The 23,910-nt window shown below is 41.7% G+C and overlaps 1 protein-coding gene across 15 annotated transcripts in view; it reads right to left on the bottom strand.

The window, feature by feature from the left end:
* Positions 1-23,910, bottom strand: part of GRIP1 (glutamate receptor interacting protein 1) — an 809,174-nt gene that overhangs the window by 323,013 nt on the left and 462,251 nt on the right. The window contains exon 1 of one of the 15 annotated variants that reach the window (XM_075344838.1): positions 19,379-19,809. The exons of the other annotated variants lie outside the window; for them this stretch is intronic. Coding sequence (XP_075200953.1) covers positions 19,379-19,433 — 55 coding nt within the window. The 5' untranslated portion in view covers positions 19,434-19,809. Of the gene's footprint in view, positions 1-19,378; positions 19,810-23,910 lie in introns of those variants that run through there. 15 annotated transcript variants of the gene reach the window in all.

Below are 23,910 nucleotides of genomic sequence, written 5' to 3'. Positions count from 1 at the left end.
ATATCACTAACGATGCCGGATGTGCGTCACTTACGACGTGACCCCGCCGACACATCGCTACATATATTGTAGCGTGTAAAGCCCGCTTAACTCAAGGACGCAACGAGTCATTGACATCCTTGCCCTGGTTCCTTAAGAAACTAAAAATGGCCATAGTTTGTTTAATGTCTAAAGGCCCATTTACACACAACGATATCGCTAACGAGATATCGTCGGGGTCACGGTGTTGGTGACGCACATCCGGACTCGTTAGCGATGTCATAGTGTATGACACCTTTTTGCGATCAGTAACGATCGCAAAAAGGTGTCAAATCTTTCGCCATGTACACGTCGTTCATTTTTTAAAAAATCGTTCCTTGTTTGGAACGCAGGTTGTTTGTCGTTCCTGTTGCAGCACACAACGCTATATGTGACACCGCAGGAATGAGGAACAACATGGTACCTGCGGCCGCCGGCAATGAGGAAGGAAGGAGGCGGGCGGGATGTTTCGGCCGCTCATCTCCGCCCCTCCGCTTCTATTGGGCAGCCGCTTAATGACGCCGCTGTGACGCCGAACAAACATCCCCCTTAAAGGAGAGATTGTTCGGCGGCTACAGCGACGTCGGTGAACAGGTATGTGTGTGTGACGCTGCCGTAGCGATATTGTTCGCTAAGGGAGCGATCACCCCGTGACGCGCCTCCGACGTGGGTAGGTGCTATCGCTAGTGATGTCGCAGCGTGTAAAGCCCACTTTAGGCTATGTGCAAAAAAAAATCTTGACTGTTTGGAGTTGAAATTGAGAGGAATCTTTACGTCTTTGAGGAGGATATGGAAAGCCGCCACTCAAGTTATTGCACCAAAATCTCAAACAACCTCTAGGTGCACAGCCTTACAGAGTTAGGAACTCTTATGGATATAGCATCTTAGCTTCTTGGTCTGCAGCCAGTGAGTAAAATGTCAGGCAATTTTAAAACCATATTATTTTTATACCTGCATTTCCAGCAGCAATGTAATCATAATCATAATAGATGCACTGTCAGACACAAAAGGTCACAGTTAACATGAATTAAAGCGTACATATTTCAAGGACCTCCACTATAAATTAGGCATCAGCCTGAGCTGCAGGAGCCATATGCTAAACCGAAGGGTGCATATACACAAGAGGTTAAATGCCGTGAACTGTTAAGACATTAAGCAAAGTGTCAGGGATATTCTATTTACCCGCTAACCGATGGAAATGTATATACAAGTTTTATCAAAGATATTTCCATGGTTCACAAAAATCTAATTAAAAAATATAATGGAGTCATTTATAAACAACAACTGTAACATACCAAATTAAACAACAACAAAAAAAAAACCAATACAGATACTAAATTTTGGCATAAATCAGAATATTTCAGAATGGTTATAAGGAAAGTCAATCTCCTTTTCCCAAGATGGTGGTTTCAGAATGTACTCCTCACCAAATGGCCATATTGACCTGACACCTTTCAAAATTCAAATTCTTGAGATGTCTACGATGCTTAAAATGTTTAATTTCCAGGGTACAGTATTATTGGCATTGAAGATCGCAACATACAAATTGTGCATACCTTACTTAAGCATAACTGTAGGCTCCTCCTTCCCATCTCAATTGCCTGACTATCCACATCTTTAAGTATATAATATTCAATATTTATTCATTTAAATAGCGCTATTAATTCCACAACGCTTTACATGCATTGGCAACACTGTCCCCATTGGGGCTCACAATCTAGAGTCCCTATCTGTATGTCTTTGCGTGGGTTTCCTCCAGGTTCTCCGGTTTCCTCCCACACTCCAAACACGGGGAGAACATACAAACGTCTTGCAGATGTTGTCCTTGGTGGGATTTGAATACTGGACCCAGCGCTGCAAGACTGCAGTGCTAACCACTGAGCCACCGTGCCACCCGATGATACATTGATGTCTCACAATGCTTTTGGCTTACAACTCTGCTGTAGGTCTTTATTTCCAAAGGGACTAATTACATTATCCTATCCTTACTGCAATCACAAGTCAGAACTTCCTGAAAAAAATTCCAATATTGGGTAGGATGTTCAAGGTTGATCTGATAAGGTTGGATGTAGGTTGGCTTAAAGAAGTGGTCCACTACACAGCATAGTGACCACACATCAATGTAAAGCTCATAAAGAAGACTTTTCTCAAATACCTTGTGCCTCAATTGTGCCTTTGAGCGGAGCTATAGCGGTCCACTCATCCCCATCACTAGATGCTAGGGTGTAACGAGCGGTGAAACTCCGCCCATAGCCCACTCAGGGAGACTGGGTATTTGAGAGAAGCCTTCTTTCTAAGCTTAACATTGATGTGTGGTCGCTATGCTATGTACTCAAAGTAGGTTTGTACTAGCCCATAAAATAATAGTTCCGACCCTGATCTCTCAATTGTTCAGAGTTCTTCTAAAAATAATTATACTTGCCTCTAATTCTTTATTATGGTACCTATGAAACGACAGCCCGTACATGTGTTTAACTTCATTATTTATGCCTTTTCCTCCAGTGGGGGCTAGGTATGACAAAGACATCAAGGAATTGGAATGCATTACGAAACACATCCCCTGCTCAGCGTATTCCTTCTTATAGTTTGCTTGATCTCACTCATTTGTTACTAAATACCTACATATAATCAACTCTGATCAACAGAAACAATGTTTTTCAGCTTCACATTTCATAATTTCCATGGTCTAATAGTTTAGATATTACAATATATTGGTTTTGTTGGAACTTTATTGCTACTGGCAAAATAGCAACGGTGAAACAGGAGTAAATCTACATATATTTGTCAATATATCTGTGCAAGGAATGTTCTCTTGCTGTAAGAACATCAGTATATTATCACCTTATAGATGATTGTATCAATAACTGCCTCAGCGTTGGTGTTCTCCAATAAAGCTGGGTATGAAATATAGTAATTTGCTTCAAGAGATTAAAGCATCTGCAATAAAAGGGTATGATGACATGTCTTCTCTGAGTAAGGCTGTCCCAGTTTCTTCTCCTTTTGGGTGACTTCACAAGTTCAGATGTCTAGAGTCTTGGCCTTGGCCTCAGAACATGTTCCGGCTTTCTCATATATGTTTTGCTATTGTGATGCCCCTTGAATTTCTCAAATCACATATAGGTTCACTTTAGTCACCAATGATATGGTCTAATCGCCAAAGTTAGAGGATATTCTACTGCAATGGATGACTGTGAATGAAGACTATGATTCCGTATTGCTCCTATGTTACCATGTTCAGAAATGTGTTGCCAGTGCCTATAACATCACACACTAAAATATGTTAGGAGTTGTTTTTGTTTGGTTTTATTTTTTTAACATTTCAGGTATACAACTTAGGTTTGGGTTTTTAGTAATCCTTCCAATGTTTACCTCTCCTGTAAGTGATTGTTTATTATGCCGGCAGCAATATTCTTATCAGGTTTTAGGATCCCTGTGTTTCACATCATATCCAGTTATCTATCTGAATTTTAGCCTGAAAATGTTGGAGGGATTTTAAAACAGTTTGTCTAGTAAACTGTATGGCATTCTGGTAAGTCTCCAAAATAAATCAGGTAAGTCGTTCTTAATAAAAGTCCTTTATAGTGTTAATGTTCTGCGCCATTCTAATGTACATCCAGTTGGTATCCTTGTTCTCAGTTCAACAGGGTGCCAGTGATCCCATTGCATTTAGTTGTTTGTAACCAGCTACAATGCAGTGGACTGTATGAGAGAATACAATACATTTTATTCTTATACCCTGTTTTTCCAAAAATAAGACCTCCCCCAAAAATAAGCCCTAGCAGGGATTTCTGCATTTTCGGAGCAAGGCTTAAATATAAGCCCTCCCCTGAAAATAAGCCCTAGTCGCGGATCAATAATGAAGTGTCCGTGCAGCTAAAAAAGTTAAAGATATTGCAGGACACTTCATTATAGACAGCAGGCACCCCAAAATCATACTCACCAGACACCGAGCGGGAGGACCTGCAGTGGATTATACACCCACACACATCCGCTCACACCCACACACATCTGATTTCACACACAAACATCTGATCACACTCATACTCACCACATGCAGCGACACCGATTTCTTCTCACCGACAGAATCCTGAGAGGCAGTGCGGTGGAAAGCAAGGACCTGCCACAATGCTTGCTTACAGGACCTGTGGACATGTGACTTCCTTCCATCATTCCCTGCGACCGGAAGCATTGTGTAACGCTGGATGTGATGAGTGTATGTGTGATCTACTGTGTGTGAGTGTGTTAGCCAGAAGCAGGGGAGGATAGCGTGCAGCAACCACCAGAGATCACAGGAAGGACTTGGGAGCCACGCAGACGTCCAGGTCTGGTAAGTATGAGTCTCCTGGGAAGTGGGGTGTCTGCGCTTTTTTGGGGAGGGTTAGCTTACCCCCAACCATGTTTCTCCAAGAATAAGACCTCCTCCAAAAATAAGCCCTAGTACTTTTTTGGGGGGCAAAAAAGTATAAGACAGTGTCTTATTTTTGGAAAAACACGGTAGAAACCATCTTGCCTTATAACTGAATGATGTCATTGAAAAGGTACCACAAACTACTTTTCAGGCACAGAACAAAGCTCAAATTTTGTTGCAGAGCCCCTAACATGTCAGAAAAATAGAACCCCATAAGTGATCCCATTTTACAAACTATACTGCTCAATTAATTCATCTAGGGGTGCAGTGATCATATTGACACCAGAGGTGTGTCACAGAATTTTATACCATTAGGCAGTGAAGAAAAAATAATAACATTTTTACCACAAAAATTTGTTTAGCCCCGGATTTTACATTTTCACATGAATAAATAGCAATGGCACCAAAATTTGTCACAATTTGTGCTAAACTTGGCAATACCCCACATGTGGCTGTACTCTGAAGGGAAAGAGTGCTATTCAACTCTCAGAGCACAGATTTTTCTATAATAGTTTGCGGACTCCATATACAGAGCCCCTAAGTGCCAGAAGAGCCGAATCCCCGTCAAGCAACCCCAGTTTGGAAATCACACCCCTCTGGGAATTTATCTACAGGTGTAGTTATGATTTTGACTCCATGAGGCACACTGTGGGACTCAGAAGGAGGGAAACATTTGAATGAGCTGGATTTCTTTGCGGAGCAGCCATAGCGCCCTTATGTTGCCAGTAACAGGAGAAAAAAAACTACCGTATATTTGTGTTGACAAATGATGGACCTGAGTGAGGACTTGTATTTTTGTAGGTTGATTGATGCTTTATTGGACACATTTTACATATCATTTCTGATCATATTTATCCTGTGCTCTATTGCTGAGCACTTGCATCACGGTTTTCATCTAAATTTCTAAATGACGTGATTCAGATGACCCCCTCGAGGGAGTTACTCTGGACTCTGTCTGACCTCTGTTTAGCGTTATCCTTTTAACAAGTGCAGAAAACTGGTTGACCGTGCTTTTACTGACCACTGAAAAGATAGATACCGCTAGATCATAGGCAGACAGTCCAAAATGATTTCCTCTGTCTCATAAGAAATATTCTGGCTGGGGTTTCATCAGAATCACGTATTTCAGAGATTTACACATAATCTCGATGTAAACACTCAGCATAGAGCACAGAATAAATGCGAGTCCATCTTCGTGAGGAAGGATTAAATCAACAAGTCAAAATTGCTTTTATTTTTTGCACTGTTCACAGGGAGGTATAAGTGATAAGACCGCTTTAGTCTTCGGGTTGGAGCGATACTAGATTTATATACTTTTTTCATATCTGGCAACTTTTTTTCTATCACCATATTTTGAGAGCTATAATTTTTCTACATTTCTGCCGACAGACGAGTTGATGTTTTTATTGGTTCCATTTTTGCGCACATAATATTTTTGGATCACTTTTTATTCAGATTTTTGGGAGGCAGAATGAATATGAAATAGCAATTCATGAACTATTTTTTTTTGTTTTTTTTTTTACACCGTTAACTGTTTGGTAAAAATATTAAAAACAGGTTAACTTTTCGGTTCAGTATGATTACCGTGATACCATATTTATATCTTTTTTTTATGCTATGTGGCTTTTAAACTTTTACAGCCAAATATTAAAAATTTTATAGAAAAAAATAATTGTTTTTACATCACCTTATTCTCAAAGCTATAGCTTTTTCATTTTTCCACTGACAGCTGTATGATGGCTTGTTTTTTTGGGGGACAAGATTACATTTTTATCTATATCATTTGTATTTACATTCAACTTTATTGTGTTTTATTTCACTTTTTTAGTGTTATGATGAAAAATCATTTTTTGCTACATTCTTTATTTTCCTTATGCTGTTCACTGAAGAGGTTAAATAGTGTGCCAGTTTTATAGATTGGATCATTCCGTACACAGCGATACCAAATATGTGTACTTTTTTTCCTTTTACATAAATATATGTATTTATTGGTGTAATATTTTTTCCTCTTTTGTTACTTGTTTTCTTGTTTTTCAATATTTTAAAAAATAAATATTAAAAAAAACCTGTTTTAGTCCCTTTATGTGGCTTTAACTTTTATTATTCTGATCACTTGTGTAATGTATTGCAATGCAAATGCATAGCAATACATTATACCTGTCAGCTTTATACTGGCAGATTGCCTAGTAGACCCTGCTTCTGGCTGGTTTTAACAGTCCACTGTACATGGCAGACCTGGAAGTCATTATTTGATCTTTGGCTGTCATGACAACCCTCGGCTCCCCGTGATCACATCATGGGGGTGCCGGAGAGGGGAGAGAAGGAGCCCGCTCCCTCTTACAAACTTCTACATGCGATGATCAATAGTGAAGAGTTAAGAAAAAAAATCAGCACCTGAACCAATTGGGTCCTGATGATGTCGCTAGTCAGAACTAGCATTATGCAGCAGAATCCTGGGGTTTGTGGAACTCTGGGTGTTCAAACCCCAGCTTGACCGCCAACCATAAAGAAATGTTGGCGCTGCAAAAAGCTCAGCAAGCACCGACATTTATCTACAGTGGGTGGTCAGGAGGTTAAAAACAGGCTAGCTGAATCTTTCTAAGCTCTATGTAGATACAGTAAGTTTCTTTTCCTTTCAAGAGTCATCACTGCAAAAGTGAATGACGGGAAGGAGGGAGCAGCTGAGTTAGGCTTTGAAAAGGAGGATGACTCATGCAGGGAAAAGTGACATGTTTCTACATAAAGCAGAGAAAAGAGAAGAATTAACTGGGTAGAAAAACAAAATGAGCAATTGTAAGTACCGTATTTTTCGGACTATAAGACGCACTGTTTTCCCCCAAATGGTGGGGGAAAGTGGGGGGGAGGGGTGTGTCTCATAGTCTTTATGTAGGCATGGCTGCGGGGAATGAGGGTGCTGCGGGTCATCGGGGGCATGAGCAGGCTGCAGCAGCGCCTACAGTGACCACGTGGGCCCGCTCATTTAATATGCATGCCTATCCTCCCGCCCATCATCTCTCAGGGTTAAAGCCGGCGCTGACAGGTGGGTGGGATGATGGACGGGGGATGTGCGCATACTAAACAGCCGGCACACATGATCACCACTGGCAATTACATCCTAGAGTGATCATGTGTGGCTGTATTCACTGCTCCCCGCACATCATCATCAGGGTGTGGTGCAGTGAATCAGTATACTCACTGGCCACGATCCCTGCAGCATCGCGATGTCCTCCTGTCTGCCGGCCGCGGCTGTGTGTGGAGACTAGCGGTGCGCACAGCGATGATGTCATCGCCGTGCGCATGTGTCCACACACAGCCGCAGCCGGCACAGACAGGAGGATGAGCGATGCTGCAGGGATCGTGGCCGGCTCCAAACAGGTCAGCGGTGCTGCTGGCACAGAGAAGAGGAGGAGCGATGCTGCGTGCAGCAAGAAAAGGTGAGTATAAACATTTATTTTTTTGTGTGCCACAAAATGCGGCCATACACCAGGATGGGGTATATAGCATGATGCGGCCATATGCCAGGATGGGGTATATAGCAGGATGCGGCCATATACCAGTATGGGGGTATATTGAAGGATGCGGCCATATGCCAGGATGGGGTATATAGCAGGATGGGAGCACATACCAGGATGGCAGTATATACCAGGATGAGGGATATATATATATATATATATATATACATATATATATATATATATATATATATACACACATACACACATATACAGGGCAGGTGGAACATTACCAGGATGGGGTACCTTAGTAGAGAATCTGGGGATATTACCCCATAACAGTGTCAGCAGCAGATCCTCGCCTCATAATAGTGTGTCATGACCACATTTTTTGCCTAAAATTTTATTTTCGTATTTTCCGTCTCTAAAACCAGGGTGCATCTTATGGTCCGGTGCGTCTTATAGTTCGAAAAATATTGTACATAGTGCTATATAATGATGATGATTGATCGTTGAAAGTCTTTAAGCACTGAGACAATCAATCCTAATTTTTCCCTTTGTCTCAATCATATAGAGCAATTAAAAAAGGTTCATCTGAGGTGGTACAACTCCCCTACTAAACTGGCTTCTTTTTCCCCACATGTGTCACCACTGTGCTGGAGGGGCTGCAACCACAGGGGCACCTTATGTCATATGTGGTGGTTTTGCCCTAAGTTATCTAACTTCTGGCAGGAGGTGTTCAATCTAATCCATGAGGTTACTAGTCTCCGCCTTTCTCCAAACCCAACCTTAGCGGTGCTACACATTGGCTTAGATGGGATCCCGGATCTTTTAAAAAACATCATTTCTCACATTCTCATAGCTGGCAGGTACTGTGTGGCATACAAGTGGAGGTCGGTGAGCCCCCCTACAAAAAGAGATCTAATTGAGAGGATCAACCTACACTGGCTATACGAAACCAACTTGGCCCCCAACCTAGAGAAGAGAACGGTGAGACTTAAACAATGGCACCCGTGGGCCACTTCCCTTTATGCAACGGCCCTCCCCCAGATACCGACACCTACACCATAAATAAATTGATTATGCCTAAGAATGTCTTGTAGAGCTGCTTTCCCCACCCCCTCTCTTTCCCCCCTCCCTCCCTGCTCCTATGTTCAGGTTGTTGTTGTAAGGGGTATTTAATGTCCCAGATTGATATTCTGATAATGGCTCGAGGCTATTCCACCTCTTGCTACTCAATGCTCCTGTTCTTGATGTTGTTGTATGAGAAGTTTGTATTTTTCTGAAAACTCAATAAAAACCTTTATGATAAAAAAAAATCCTAATTTTTCCTTAATGTTTGTCAAGAGCATTGAGATTGTCATCATATACGCTTCATGATTAGATACATTGATTTGCATATACAGCCATAGTTCAGAGAATACAATTCAATGGTCCAGTGAGCCAAACGTACAGATTAGCAAAATTAGGGCACATGAAATTCACTTTGGTGTAAACAGCCAATCTCCTTGGACTGTGGGCCAATTAAAAAGGGTGCAAACTTCTACATCAACTACATGTATGCAACATTTACATGTCTGTCATCAAGGCTGAGAGTATGAAATAATGCTGTAGCACTCGAATATAATCTTTTAAGTCTACTGGACACCTAAGCAAAAATAGTGCTGTTCTTTTTATTCTCTTGGAATGCAATTTAAGTTTTTAATACATACCAATATAGTATTGCAGGTTACTTTTAGGAGTTTATATACTATATATTACAAAAAATGTATATAGTTCAAATACTAAGGGTTATAATTTATGAAAATGTAAAAAATAAACGGCATGTGATAGAGCATATAAATGCTTCCTACATCAACATTTTATTGACAGAAGCAATTTTCAGCCAAATACATCTTTCTCCTGCATTCTCTAAAAATCAGTGCAGCATCACTAAGCCACAAATCAATATTAAGATATAGTTTCTCTAATAGAGATTTCAAAACAATAGGTTATGTGCAGAAAAAGCAATCGTGTGGATCAAATGTTATAGGCATTCAAAAATCTTCTTTTACAGTGTGACTGTTCACAAAATGCATCTACCTCCGGTTAGGAACAGGTTTACTGAATATTTAGGAGGTGGAATTAATAATTTACGAACAATATTCACATTGTGTTTTTACTTACGTTCAGTGGTCCCGTCAGAGCTTCTGTCCGAACACCCCTGCAAAGCTGGCTTTGGATGGATGCGCCAATGGGGCCATTGACTATAATGGAGCAGATGGAGTCAGCGTGTGCTCTGTGTTGCACCATTTTCGGGTGTATGCAGAAAGCGTATACGCCTGAAAATGGTGCAAGACAGATCACACGCTGACTCCATCTGCTCCATTATAGTCAATGGCCCAATTGGTACATGCATCTGAAACCTGTTTTGCGGGGGTGTTCGGACGGAAGCTCTGACGGTACCACTGAACGTAGGTAAAAACAAAATGTGAAAGTAGCAAGCCATAAACATGTACCAGTTTCCATGCTCAAGACTTATATTCTTAAAAGGAAATCGGTCACCAGGATTTCCCCATAAGTACAAAATCTTTTAGCCCTCTGTTCCAGCATTCTTATGTGCTGTATATATGTATTTTCCCAATCCGATCTACAGGACACAATGAAAGAACTTTTAGTATACGCACAGCTGGGGCGGTTGGTCCGATGGGCATCTCTGGTCTTGATCCAGCACCTACACTCTTCTTGTGATTGCCTTCCCGACTTTGTGTGGATGACACGTATTATGTCATCCACGCAGTCTCCCCATGAGGTACACTTCTCTGTGCCCTGTTAAGGGCAGAGCTTAGTACTGTAGTGCGATTGCGCGGTGAAAGGCCAAAGAGAGACAACAATGCATAGATAAAGCTGGCGCAGGCGCAGTACAGGACTAAGGTATGCCCTCAGCAGGGCATTAGCAAGTGTGCCTGCACAGGGGCGTGATGGGGGGGACCGTGTGGAGGACATAGGACGCATCATCCAAAAGGAAGCAGACAAGGAGAACGGCAATTGCAAGAAGAGAGGAGAGGAGGCACCAGATCAAGACCAGTGGCACCCATTAGACTGGCCTGCAAGTATTATAAACTCTCTTTCTGTGTCTTGCAGAGCAGATTGGGGACATATACATAGCATACCAGAACACTGTAATAGAGGGCTGAAAGATGCCTGCCATACTTTATATGGGGAAATCCAGGTGACAGGTTCCATTTAACTTTGCTATTATATTCAACAATGAGCTTACAAAAAAATTGTGTTACTAGTATAGAACCACAAGTTAGTCACCAATGAGTCAGTAGGAAAACTACTGCTTTGGAAAATCTATAGACAAGGACAGTGCTAAAGAAGGAGATGGCCTCTGGTATAGTTTGGAAGTGTACTATAGTTAATAAAATTAAATTTGTGGTCTAAGCTAGGCAACATTGGTAATTCCATTACTCTGCTCCATCACAGGAGTTGAATAATACATTTAGCAACAGTGTCGGATCAGTCGTACAGCCTTTGACGATAATGGGGTCCACTAGGTTTTCAGGATGGTGTTGAGCATTTTACAAGACACAGTATGTTGCACTATTGTGTTCAGTTTTTCCTATCATATTTGTGATGGAAGCTGCAAGGCAGATGTGAATGAAGCCTTAAACCGATCAATAAACATTTACCAACATAAATCACCAAATGTACTTGGGTGGAGAAATCGACAGATGTAGGCAAGCCTTGGCCATTTTACGGAAGTACTTGTGGTCTGTTTATTCTTACATTTCTAATAGATTTTGACATCTTTGCTACAGAACATGAAGCAGGTTTTATTGTCTCTTTGCCCTCTAATAGCAATCTAGCTATTGCTGGATAACCAAGACTCCAACAGCTCATCCATCAATATCAAGATCATTGAAACTTGCTCTCTGCAAGAAAGTTATTAGCCATCAAACTGTCAAAGATGTGATTTAGAAGATTAGCACCTGCACAGCCTGTTCCTTTGGTACATAGACAGCTTTCAAGTTCTTCAGTCCTGCAAGCTTTTCAGTCTCTGACTAATCATCAATTACTGGATTTAGCATGTACAGCTTGTGGAAGCGTTCGAAGAAAATATAGAATATATAGCAGGGGATTTTGATGAGCATATTCCATGGTGTCAAAAATGGAATATACAAAGATATATTGGAGTCCGGGGTCCAGGATTATGTGGACTGATGTAATTTAAAAATGTCAGCAAAGGATTTATAATACAGAACCCATACATAAACAGTTTATCTACAGAGATTTTCAGATAACCGAGGGGCGCAGATGACATCTGCAAAAGTAACTTAAGAAAAAAGACCAAGTCGACAAAAGCTGTTTCCAAATAACACAGTGCCATCTAAACAAGATCCACCATAACAAATAATCCGATTTGTCACATGCATCAAATAATTAAAGGCAACCTGTCAGGTGAAATATGCACCCAGAACCACGAGCAGTTCTGGGTGCATATTGCTAATCCATGCCTATTTCTAAAGACATTTTATCTTATGCTAATGAGAGTGGGGACTAGTCCCAAGGGCGTTTCTCCCCTTAGCTAGTAGACCCACATAGCATGCTAGCACTCCCCTGTGGGCGTACTAACATGCTAATGAATATGCAGCGACGCCGCACATACCTCACTGTTCATGGCGGCCGGTGGAGGATGGATGTGCAGTGCACATGATCCGGAGTACCCGAGGCTTCCGATCATGCGCACTATACTGAGGCAGGATGTAAGCTTCCCGGCTTCAGTGAGGTACAGTGCGCATGACCAGAAGTGCTGAGGACTCCGGATCATGCCCAGTGCACATCCATCCTCCGTCCATCCATACGTCGCTGCGTATTCATTAGCATGTTAGTATGCCCACAAGGGCGTGCTACCATGCTATGTGGGCCGACTAGCTAAGGGGAGAAACGCCCTTGGGACTAGTCCCTGCACTCATCAGCATAAGATAAAAGATATTTAGAAATACTTTTTCTAAAGATCTCTTTATCTATGCTAGTGTATACAGGGACAATTAGGCAGAGATTACCAATATGTACCAAGAACTGCCCGTGGTTCTGGGTGCATACTGGACCTGACAGGTTCACTTTAAATACATTATTTCATTTTTCTGTAATGAAAAAAAAAAAATATATATATATAGAAACACCTTGTATTTTACCCTTCAGCTCTAAACTCCAGTTTCTTTTGATATATTCTACTACCAAGCCATAAGATCTTTATTTTAAATCTTTATTTTTATATAGCGCTAACATTCTCCAGCGCTTCACATACATCAGGAACACTGTCCCCATCGGGGCTTACAATCTAAATTCCCTATCTATATGTTTTTGGAGTGTGGGAGGAAACCGGAGAACTCCTTGCAGCCATAAATTACATCTAATAAGGATCATTACAAGGTAAGATTAAACAAAAAATCAACTCCCGCAAAACAACAAGCCCTTAAATGTCTATTTTGGCAGAAAAATAATAAAAAAATTGTTATGGGTCTTCGAAAATGAGGATGTAAAAAAATGACAATTCATGTGGCAGCTTAATGGGTATAACGTGACTTCAATTTCACGTAGGTAAAAGAAGAAGCCATTCAGATTTTGCTTGCACAATATTGAACTATTAGAAGATTATTTATCCAGATTTTCTTTTCAACTCACCTTTCACAAACTGACAAGTTCCTTAATATACTGGAGAGTGAAAACAGGGCAGCGTGGGTGTTTTTCTAAACAGCGAGAAAAAAGGAATCACTCGTTCTCCAAAGCAAAGGCAAACTATGCAAATGACGTTCTTATTGACACGACGCAGGAGAGACGGCGGCATTACAGGCCCTGACGGACACCTCGACACGCTAGATACACCGCTATTCAGGCAAGGCAACAAAAAAAAAAAAAACTACAGTATGGTTAGTGTATTTTACTAACTATAATACAATTATTTCTTGCTAGATGGTTATTTTTTGTGGCTAGGCCTCACGCACACAGCCGTTTAATGGCTGAATTACAACCTCCAATTTGCAATGGGCAACAATACAATATGGTGCCTGGCCAAATGTATAATTGCTTACTGTACCGCTGTATGTTTCTGATTTTATGTGAAGGCATTCAGAGGTTTTCAGAATCTAATAGAGAAAATACAGAAATTTTCTATTCTAAAAACACTGAGCGCCATTCATCATTTGCCTTTTCTAAAAGTCCCTTTTTCATTTTTTCCTGTCTTGTAGCATTAACGCGATGTTCTTGTGAAGAGTTCTTCAAAATGGCCACATGGATCATCATTTTTTTAGTGCACAATCTTGTCTAACCAGCTTTTGTGACTTTTCAGCACCAACATTTTTGGAAAGAAAAAACTGAGGGCACTACAAATATGCCCTGTGTCAAGTAACACATGTGGGCAATCTGAAAATCACACCTGAAACCAAATAAGAAGGGGAGAAGTTGACTCAATCTTTGCATTGTGTGTGTGTACGCCACACTAAGTATGGTGAACATAAAGAGGAGAAGAGAGCTGTCTGAGGACTTGAGAACCAAAATTGTTGAAAAATCTTAAGGTTACAAGTCCGTATCAAAGGATCTTGAAATTCCTTTGTTTACAGTGTGCAACATAATCAAAAAGTTTATAATCCATGGCACTGTAGCTAATTTCCTTGGAAGTGGATGACAGATAAAAACAGATGAAAGTGTGCAACGCAGGATAGTCCAGATGGTGGATAAGCAGTCCCAATCAAGTCTCAAATAAATTCAAGCTGTTCTGCAGGCTCAGGTGCAGCAGTGTCAACACGAACTATCCGTCCACATTTGAAATAAATTAAACACTATGTCAGGAGACCAAGGAGGACCCCACTTGTCACACAGACATAAAAAAGCTAGGCTGCAGTTTGCCAAAATGTACGTGCGTAAGCCAAAATCCTTTTGGGAAAGTGTATTGTGAACAGATGAGACCAAGGTAGAGCTTTTTGAAAATGCACATAAATCTGTTTACTAAAAATAAAATGAGGCCTAGAAAAAAAAAAGAACACACAGTACCTACAGTCAAATATTATGGAGGTTCAAAGATGTTTTGGGGTTGTTTTGTTGGCTTTGGCACTGGGTGCTTTGACTCTGTGTAAATATATAATAAAGTTCACCGCACTCTCCAATAGTTTTTCATGCAACAGTGAGATTTATTTAGAAATATAGACGGTGGACAGTAGAAGGCAAGGGGAAAAGCGACTACAACGGTTCGACCTGTAAGGTCTTTATCAGAAAATTGCTTGATGCAAAGTGATCTGGGCGCTCCCGCGCCTGTGACCCAGCTGATCCGTCAGTGTATGTAAGGCACCATGACATCCGAAGACTACCAAAAAAAATTGGGTTGCAATGTAGTGCTCAGTGTCAGAAAGCTGTGTTTGCGTCGTAGGTCATGGGTCTTCCAGTAGGATAATGACTCTAAATAAATATCAATAAACAACCAGAAAAGGACGGAAACAAAGCGCTGGAGAGTTCTGAAATGGCCAACAATGAGTCTGGATGTAAATCCCATTGAACATCTGTGTAGAGATATTAAAAGGGAGCTTGTCACCAGGATTTTCCCTTATAAGCTGTCGCAACAACCAATAAGCGCTTATATACAGCATTGTAGAATACTGTATATAAGTGCTTAGGAGGATTTGGATAATGTAAAAAAGAGCTTTTATTATACTTACCTGGGGGTGGTCGGGTTCGATGGGTGTCACTGATCTCGGTCCGGCGCCTCCTCTCTTCCTTCCATCGCTGTCCTCATTCAAAGCTCAGTGTGGATGACGCGTCCTACGTCATCCACACAGAGGTCTCCATTGCGCTCCTGCGTATGCGCACTTTGATCTGCCCTGCTGAGGGCAGAGTAAAGTACTGTAATGCACAGAAGCGGGGTAAGGTCAAAGACCGCCTACACATGCACACTACAATACTTTGCTCTGCCCTGCGGGGCAGATCAAAGTAACCTTGCAGAGGAGCACAGTGGACGCTTTTGTATGGATTACATGAGACGCGACATCCACATGGAGCTGGAAAGTAGGACGGCGGCTGGACAGGATAGAGGAAGCGCTGGACCTAGACCAGCGACGTCCATTGGACCCACAGGTAAGTATAATAAAGGTCTCTATTTATGTAATACAGAGCGGCCTAGGCACTTATATAGCATACTGATATGCTGTATTTAAGGCCTTACTGGTGCTGGCCGCAGGTTTTAAAAGGAAAATCCTAGTGACACTCCCTTTAACATTGCTGTTGGGAGAAAGCACCTTCAAATATGAGAGACCTGGAACAGTTTGCAAAAGAAGAGTGCGTCAAAATTCCAGGTGAGAGTTGGAAGAAGCTTGTCAACGGTTCTAAGAAGCGATTGATTGCAGTTATTTATTCCAAAGAGTGCAACTAAATATTAAGTTCAGGGTTTCAAGTATTATTTCCAGTCGATTTTTAGAATTTTCTGTGACATTATGCCCAATTTTTTTTCCCCTCAGTTTTTTTGTGGTTCCAATAGACACAAAGGAAATAAATATGTGTATAACAAAACATGTAACTGCAATAATTTTGTGGGAAAAATACTTCTTTCTGGAATAATTTTAAGGGTGCCAAAACTTTTTTAGCATGACTGTGTTTAATTACCATCTTCCCAATAAGGCCGGTTTCACACATCCGGCTTTTCGCCGGTTTGCCGGATCCGGCGCTCTCCCATACAGTGACTACAGTACAGTGACAGCGCAACAAGCGCCGGTCACATGCTGTCATGTGACCGGCGCATGTGACCCGGAAGTTACAGCGCTGTCACTGTACTGTATTGTCTGTACGGGAGAGCGCCGGATCCGGCAAACCGGCGAAAAGCCGGATGTGTGAAACCGGCCTAAAAAAAACAAAAAAAAACAAGGAAACGCACCCACTCCATGATTTGTTACTGACTGTTTTAAAGGGAACCTATGAGGAGCAATATGCACCCAGAACCTCGAGCAGTTCTTGGTGTATATTGCTAATCCCCGCCTAACTGTCCCTGTATACACTAGCATAGATAAAGGGATCTTTAGAAAAAGTATTACTAAAGATCTTTTATATTATGCTAGTGAGCGAGCGGACTAGTCCAAAGGATGTTATATCCCCCGACTAGCCGCCCTCTTAGCATTCCCACTGGGGCATACTAACATGCTATTCAATGCAGTGTCACCAGCGGTGCCGCACATACCTATGTTTGCTGTGACTGCGCTTTTGAATGCTGGGCACTTCCGGTCATGCGCAGTATGAAGCCAGGTGTATGCGTCCCGGCATCAGAGATGCCTACTACGCATGATCGGAAGTGTCTGGCATTCAGAAGCGCAGTCACAGCAAACACAGGTAATCGCGGCACCGATGGTGATGCTGAATTCAATAACATGTTAGCATGCGATATAAGATCTTTAGTAATACTTTTTTTAAAGATCTCTTTATCTATGCTAGTATATACAGGGATAGTTAGGCAGGGATTAGCAATATAGACCCAGAACTGCTCGTGATTGTGGGTGCATATTGCACCGGACAGGTTCCCTTTAATGCCGCAGGTCATCTAATGTAAATGAGCTCTTATATTGGGGGCATAAATTATTCCTACAAAAGGTTTCGGCCAGTAAAAGCACTCTAGCAATGATATTAGGTAGTGAAGCCTTGTTTCTTCACTTCCATAAAAGACCAGGGAGCATTGACAAAAAGTTATAAATGACATCTAAATGGTGGGTACATTGTAAGCGGTACTATATTTGGCTTCAGTGGCCAGACACAAGAGGTCAAAATGACCCACTTGCAAGTCAGAAAACGCAACAAATGGTTGGTTTGTAGGTACCGAATCACTGAGCAACAAGCAAAAATATTTTAACTAACCGTAAAAACACTCCAGTCTGTTTTTCACAAGACAAGCAGGCTGCAACCTCTTAAAACATGCTGTGCCAAGTATGGGAAAGAAAACACCACATGTTCTGATAGACTTGTTTTCACTATTAGCCAATACTCACAGAAACACTCAAAAACATGGGACATGAGCGATATAAGAAGGATATAATGCAATAATTAAAGTAACGGTTGACCATGTAATGTTTTCAGGCAGAACCTGACCATAGTCATTCTGTGGTCTATGGTGAAATCCCGATACAATCAAGAACATGTCAGCTACTGTATTTCATTAAAAAAAGATCTCCAGTGTAATCATTTGCATTTTTACATGCTTATTAATTAGAAGTTAATTTTCTTTCTAAATAATTCATCCCATCGGTGTTCTTCATCAGCAGATCAAAGATGGAGCAGAATGGCTCAGGCTTTCCTTTCCCCCTTCCTGGGTAATGAATATAAATCAGAGCATGGTCGCCGGCCCAATCAATACTTCGGTTCCATAAGAACAAGACATCCCGAAGAAGCAAAACACTAAACACCACAAACAGATTGGGTCCATTTTCACCATATATCGGAATACAGCACAGAACAAATGAATAGTGACAATTCTCATCTGGCTCAATTGTGGCCAACAGCTCCGTAACCATCTTATTAAAATATCATTATCAAGTCACTGCAGCAAGCTACCGTCAGGGGAAAACATATCCACATGTGATGTTTGTATTAATGGAGGAATGAAGACCGACATGAAGGCTCTACAAAAGGTAACGGAACCTACATAATGCATATGGACTCCAGCCTTAACCCCATCCTTGCCGCTGTGTGCACAAACAGACGTGCCATGCTTTCTAAAACAACCTCAGCACCACACTTTGCTGACAGGTGGATAATGTCGTAAGATGTCATGGAGGCTTTTTACATTTTTAGAACGAACGCTACACTGGTTTATAACCCAAGAATACGGTCTCCGCTATTGTATTCCTGCAGCGTAATGATTTCTTTCAATGTCTGTTTGATGGGAGAAATTGAAATCCATGGAAACTAATGCAATCCATTCTGACGGAAATCATTTCCCCAAATATATGGAGGTACAATGAGATCATGAGGTCACGGGTTCACCATTTCCTAATGCAGCTACGATTAGCCACACTGTGGTCCTACATGAAGGATGTTTAGGAAGTGCACTGATGTGGGTATATATCTTTATAATGACGAGCCAAATCCAAATTCAAGGAAATATGTGAAAACTTCTTTCTTGAGAAGTTCCACTTCTCCTACCAATTTTTATGAAACATTCATCTGCACAAAGATTAACCCAAAAAGCCTGTAGTCTATTATTAAGACATTATTCCACCAGACTATGTGCCACTGATCAGGTACTGTACGACCTAAGAGTAGTCGGGTAAAAAGGAGCAGCAGAAAATATGGAGAGAACTGCAGGTACCATAAAAGGCCCTGATGCGAATGGCTTCTACAAGACCCGAGCTCTGAAAACCCTGCTCCCTGCCGCTTGACTATAAATTCTAAGGACAGGCATATTTGTAAGGCAAAAGCATGAGCCAGCGCATTTGGAGAGCCAGGGAGAGTGTCACTGGCTGAAACCGAACAAGAAAAAGCTCCTTACCTTTAACCAGTCTCCGCAGGATTTGACAGCGACATTTGAAAGAGACAGCTATCATTCTTCTACGCTGCTTTCCACCGGCAATGCTCACACACAGTCCTTCCCGGAGAGATGGAGCAGCAGCAGCACAAGCATACGAATTCCTAGCGCGTATTACAGGAGAAGGTAGTCCCAGAGGGGAGTGACACGGTTTGATTCCTCCTGGCTGATGCAGAGATCAGCTCTGTGTCATCTAATGACACTGTATCAGTCACACCGCTCCACACTGCTACTTGAGCAAGGAACCTGCAGCACTGGATCAATTGCCTGACGGACACAATTCCTCCGTTATTGCAGGCATCACTCGGAGGAAGGGATGATTATGAGAGCTGGATGGAACCAGCTCCTTCTTCCCATTCATGCCCAGTGCTGTGTCTAATACACAAGTATAGACCGTAGAGGGCTGAGTGTTCCAACATCAGCTGGAAAACTGCATTTTTCTCTTCCTTCCTATCAATGGGATGTTCCTTTACTGAGAGGTTTAACTCTTGCAGCAGCATGCACTTTCCTCAACCATACTGATAGTCATGCTAAAGACAGCAGCGCCAGCATCTTGAAATATGACTGTATTTATCGCAGGTTATATCACAGCCTTAAAGACAACTGCAAGCAGCCATTATTAACATTTTCATCATATTCGGATGAGGATTTTAAGCGGACTGGAACGAATCAGAGCCTAGGTATCTTCCAGTTACTACAAATTGGGATGACTGTTAGAATTCTATCCGCACACATATATACATCTATTGTGTGCATCTATGGCATGGGATTTTTAAGCCTCCTTTCACATGTGCACCACTCTCTTCCATTGGAACCCGGAATGCACAGGACGCCAATTCCATTTACCTGTTCTAGACAGAAGCAGAGGGGCCACACTGATTTATATGGGATTTATGCATACGGAACTTTTTCTACCATCTGAAAATTAAGGGACACTAGACAGACCCCATAATGACTAGTCTGGACACTACCATTTAGAAAAGACATGGGAAAAATATATGGAGTTGGGGGTCCTATCCACATTCAAACTGAAAGGCAAAAGCTAAATAGACACATAAACAGAGCCCAAGAAGTACACCAAAGTACCGTCAGTGATTTTTTATATATAGCTTGGCTCAGTAGAAATTACATGACACATAGATGAACACATAATAAACGGTCACTATATTCACAAGACTTGGTGTCCAATATTTCCATCAAAGACGCCTTATGTCCACAATGGTAGGGACACCATCAATCAAATGGCATCTGCACAGACATCACTGCTTTTCAAGGCTCTCTTTTTCAACCAAGATGTTACAAGGCATTTTTTTTTTAAGCAGGGAATGCCTCGAAATATCATATGTTGGTGCGGATGCAGTTTGATTGGTGTTCACACCATTGTGGACCTAAGGTCTCTCTGCTGGAATTTGTGGACACTAAGTCGTCTGTAGTTACCACAATTGGTCAATATAGTACCTGTTTATGATTCTCTTCATCTATGCGTTATGTAATTTATGCTGAGCACAGTTTATATTATATATATCATTGAAAATACTTTGGTGTACTGCTTTATCTATAAAAGTGATTTGCGGCTTGGAGAAAGCTGGCAGTGGCATGATAAAACAAAAAGGTGTTCAATCATATTTGGGTCAGTATCGCTAAAGAAACAGATAAGAAAGCTGGCAGACAAATCTGAAAGGATACTTGTGAATTTCTTGTTTAGTTGATCGCGAATACATTTCAAGCAAAGCTGGCTACTGGTTTTCATAGGCCCCGGGGCAAACGTGTCTGAGTGGGCCCCGTGTACACACAGACAAGCACATACACAAACATGTACACATACATGCATATGTACAAATATATATTTGAAAACAAATTCACAACATTACAGCTATACAGACATTTATACACAGTCATATACACTGACATACATAGATATACACATCATATATACACACATTTGAGATATTTTTAATATGGGGAAGCAGCAGCAAGTCTCTCTCATCTCCTCTTGACTCAGTCCAGCTCCTCCTGGGCATGTGGCTCTGCAGGGCACGCAGCTTGATGGCCGTCACATTAGCAAATATGGCTGCGCACAGCGCACCATGATGTGTCTGCTAGCAGTGACGTTGCCAGGCTGGCAAAGCGACTTTAATTTTATGTGCCAGCCTAGCCTTGTTACTTGCTAGCAGACGCGTGCACATAGAGAACACAGACTGCTGTATATACATCACAGGAGATGTAGGGGCTGGGGCATAGACATCACTGGGTGGGGGCATAGACATCACTGGGGGAAGACATCACTGGGGGGCGTAGACATCACTGGGGGATTAGACATCATTGAGGGTGACAATTGGGTAAGGGCATAGACATAACTGGGTAGGGGCATATGCATAATTGGGGTCTACACATTACGAGGGGGGCACTAGGAGGCACACATTACTGGGGGGCATATATACTAATGGGGGATAGACGTTACTGGGGGTGCATAGACAGCACTGAAGGGCATACACATTACTGGAAGGACACTAGGGCTGCTGTTCCTCTCTTTGGTGGGATGGGAGCGCATTGCACACTAACTCCGCCCACACATCAACTCTGTCCTTCAATGCATGTGAACACTGAATGCGTGTGCTCGCAATGCACATGGTGGTTAAAAGGGCCAGCAGATAGCAAAGTGCGACTGCCAGCCTGAGCACTGTGAGCCCCAGGAATCTGCCAGGGGACTGCAGAAAGTTACCGCCCCTGCCGATGGCGAGTTGACCCCCCATTTGTCCAGGGCCCAATCACTTGCCTAGATGAATGAGGGAGGGCACTTCAGCCATGATCAAGACCCAATAGTACATGTGAATCTAGACTTGCTCTGAACTAAATTAGAAAATGATAGCAACAGTTCTCAACAATGTAGCATCCTCATCAAGTGTTTACTATTTATATAAGTATGGCTTATAACTTACTGATTGTACAAATTAAATTTGCATCCAGAAATTTAGAATACTGGCAAAATTGGTAGATCTGATTTGCATGATATTGTTTTGTGTGCTGGCAAGGTGTGAAAATAAGAAAATACATTATACTCACCTGTCCTTGGCTGCCTCTCCCATTGTGGCAGTATTGTGAGCAGGTGAGGGCCTCAGAGCAGTGAGTATATGCATTTTGCTCTTTTAAACACCATCATTCCCCTCCGTTTATTATGCTTTGGGGGTCTTGATAGACATTGGAGCATAAATATCTTTTCATGGTTGGCTATGGGGCACTTTTTATTTGGATCAATTTAATTCTGAGTGAATCGAATACACCAGCCAAATCAAGCCAGAAAAATAGCAAGTATATGAAAGCACCTCAACACAAATATATTATGTAGGTAGAGGTTGCATGTATGCCAAAAAAAGAATGATCCCAATCCTCCATAAGATCCAAAGTAGAAGAGGGGCATCCACAATAGCAAAAGTATCTTCTTTATTAATGAATCACATAATACATGTAGACTGCAACATTTCGACCTTACATGATGGATAGGTCTTTATCAAGCCAATTTGAGTCAATCAGTCCAAAATTAATTTCAGGAGATTTTCTTCTCTCGATTTGCTGGCTTAAGAATAGGTGCACACATTTTTGTCTAATATAATATAGGGTCAAAAAACATTTGTAATATCAAGGAATATTTGCTTTGTAGGGATGTCCACTTTGAGCAATTCTGTTTTGTAAAAACAATCATGTGTTAAGATGTACAGTGTCTCTGTTGAGGATACTGGGCATTCGGATTCACTCACACTAGTGTATATAGCCAATGTATAACAGAAACGAGTGCTATTCAATATTTTATCAGGCATCACTCGTTTCAAAATTATACTACGGTATGAGGCAGTGCCGATCAGTGATTTGGCATGAGAAAAAAAATTGCTGCAGGTTTTGATTGGCATTGTACATCAGACGGCGTGCACTCATACAAGCCTATGGGTGTGTTCAAAACATCAGACTGTACTGATGTCATCCACAGTCAGATATACGTAGAGGCAGCCAATGGAGAAAATGGAAAAGTAAATTATTATTACTATTCTATCATACTATTATCCAACCAAAACACGTGATAAGTGCTTATAAACAGTAACAGTGATAAGGTGGAAAGTTAAGGTGGCTTTACACACTGCAACATCGCAAACGACATCGCTGTAACGTCACCGGTTTTGTGACGTAATAGCGACCTCCCCAGCGACAATTGCAGTGTGTGAAACACATCAGCGACCTGGCCCCTGCTGTGAAGTTGCTGATCACTACAAATCGTTCAGGACCATTCTTTGGTCCTTTGTTTCCCGCTGTGCAGCAAAGTCTCAGTGTGTAAAGGGGACTTAAATGTGCAGGCAGCAGGAGCCGGCTTCTGCGGACACTGGTAACCACGGTAAACATCGGGTAACCAAGAAGCCCTGTCCTTGGTTACCCGATATTTACCTTCGTTACCAGCCTCCGCCGCTCTCACTGTCAGTACCGGCTCCTGCTCCTTGCACGTGTAGCAG

Source organism: Anomaloglossus baeobatrachus, chromosome 4, assembly GCF_048569485.1.
Source record: "Anomaloglossus baeobatrachus isolate aAnoBae1 chromosome 4, aAnoBae1.hap1, whole genome shotgun sequence".
NCBI lineage: Eukaryota > Metazoa > Chordata > Amphibia > Anura > Aromobatidae > Anomaloglossus > Anomaloglossus baeobatrachus.
Note: the sequence above shows the minus strand (reverse complement) of the source record. Positions and strands in the feature narration are given on the sequence as shown.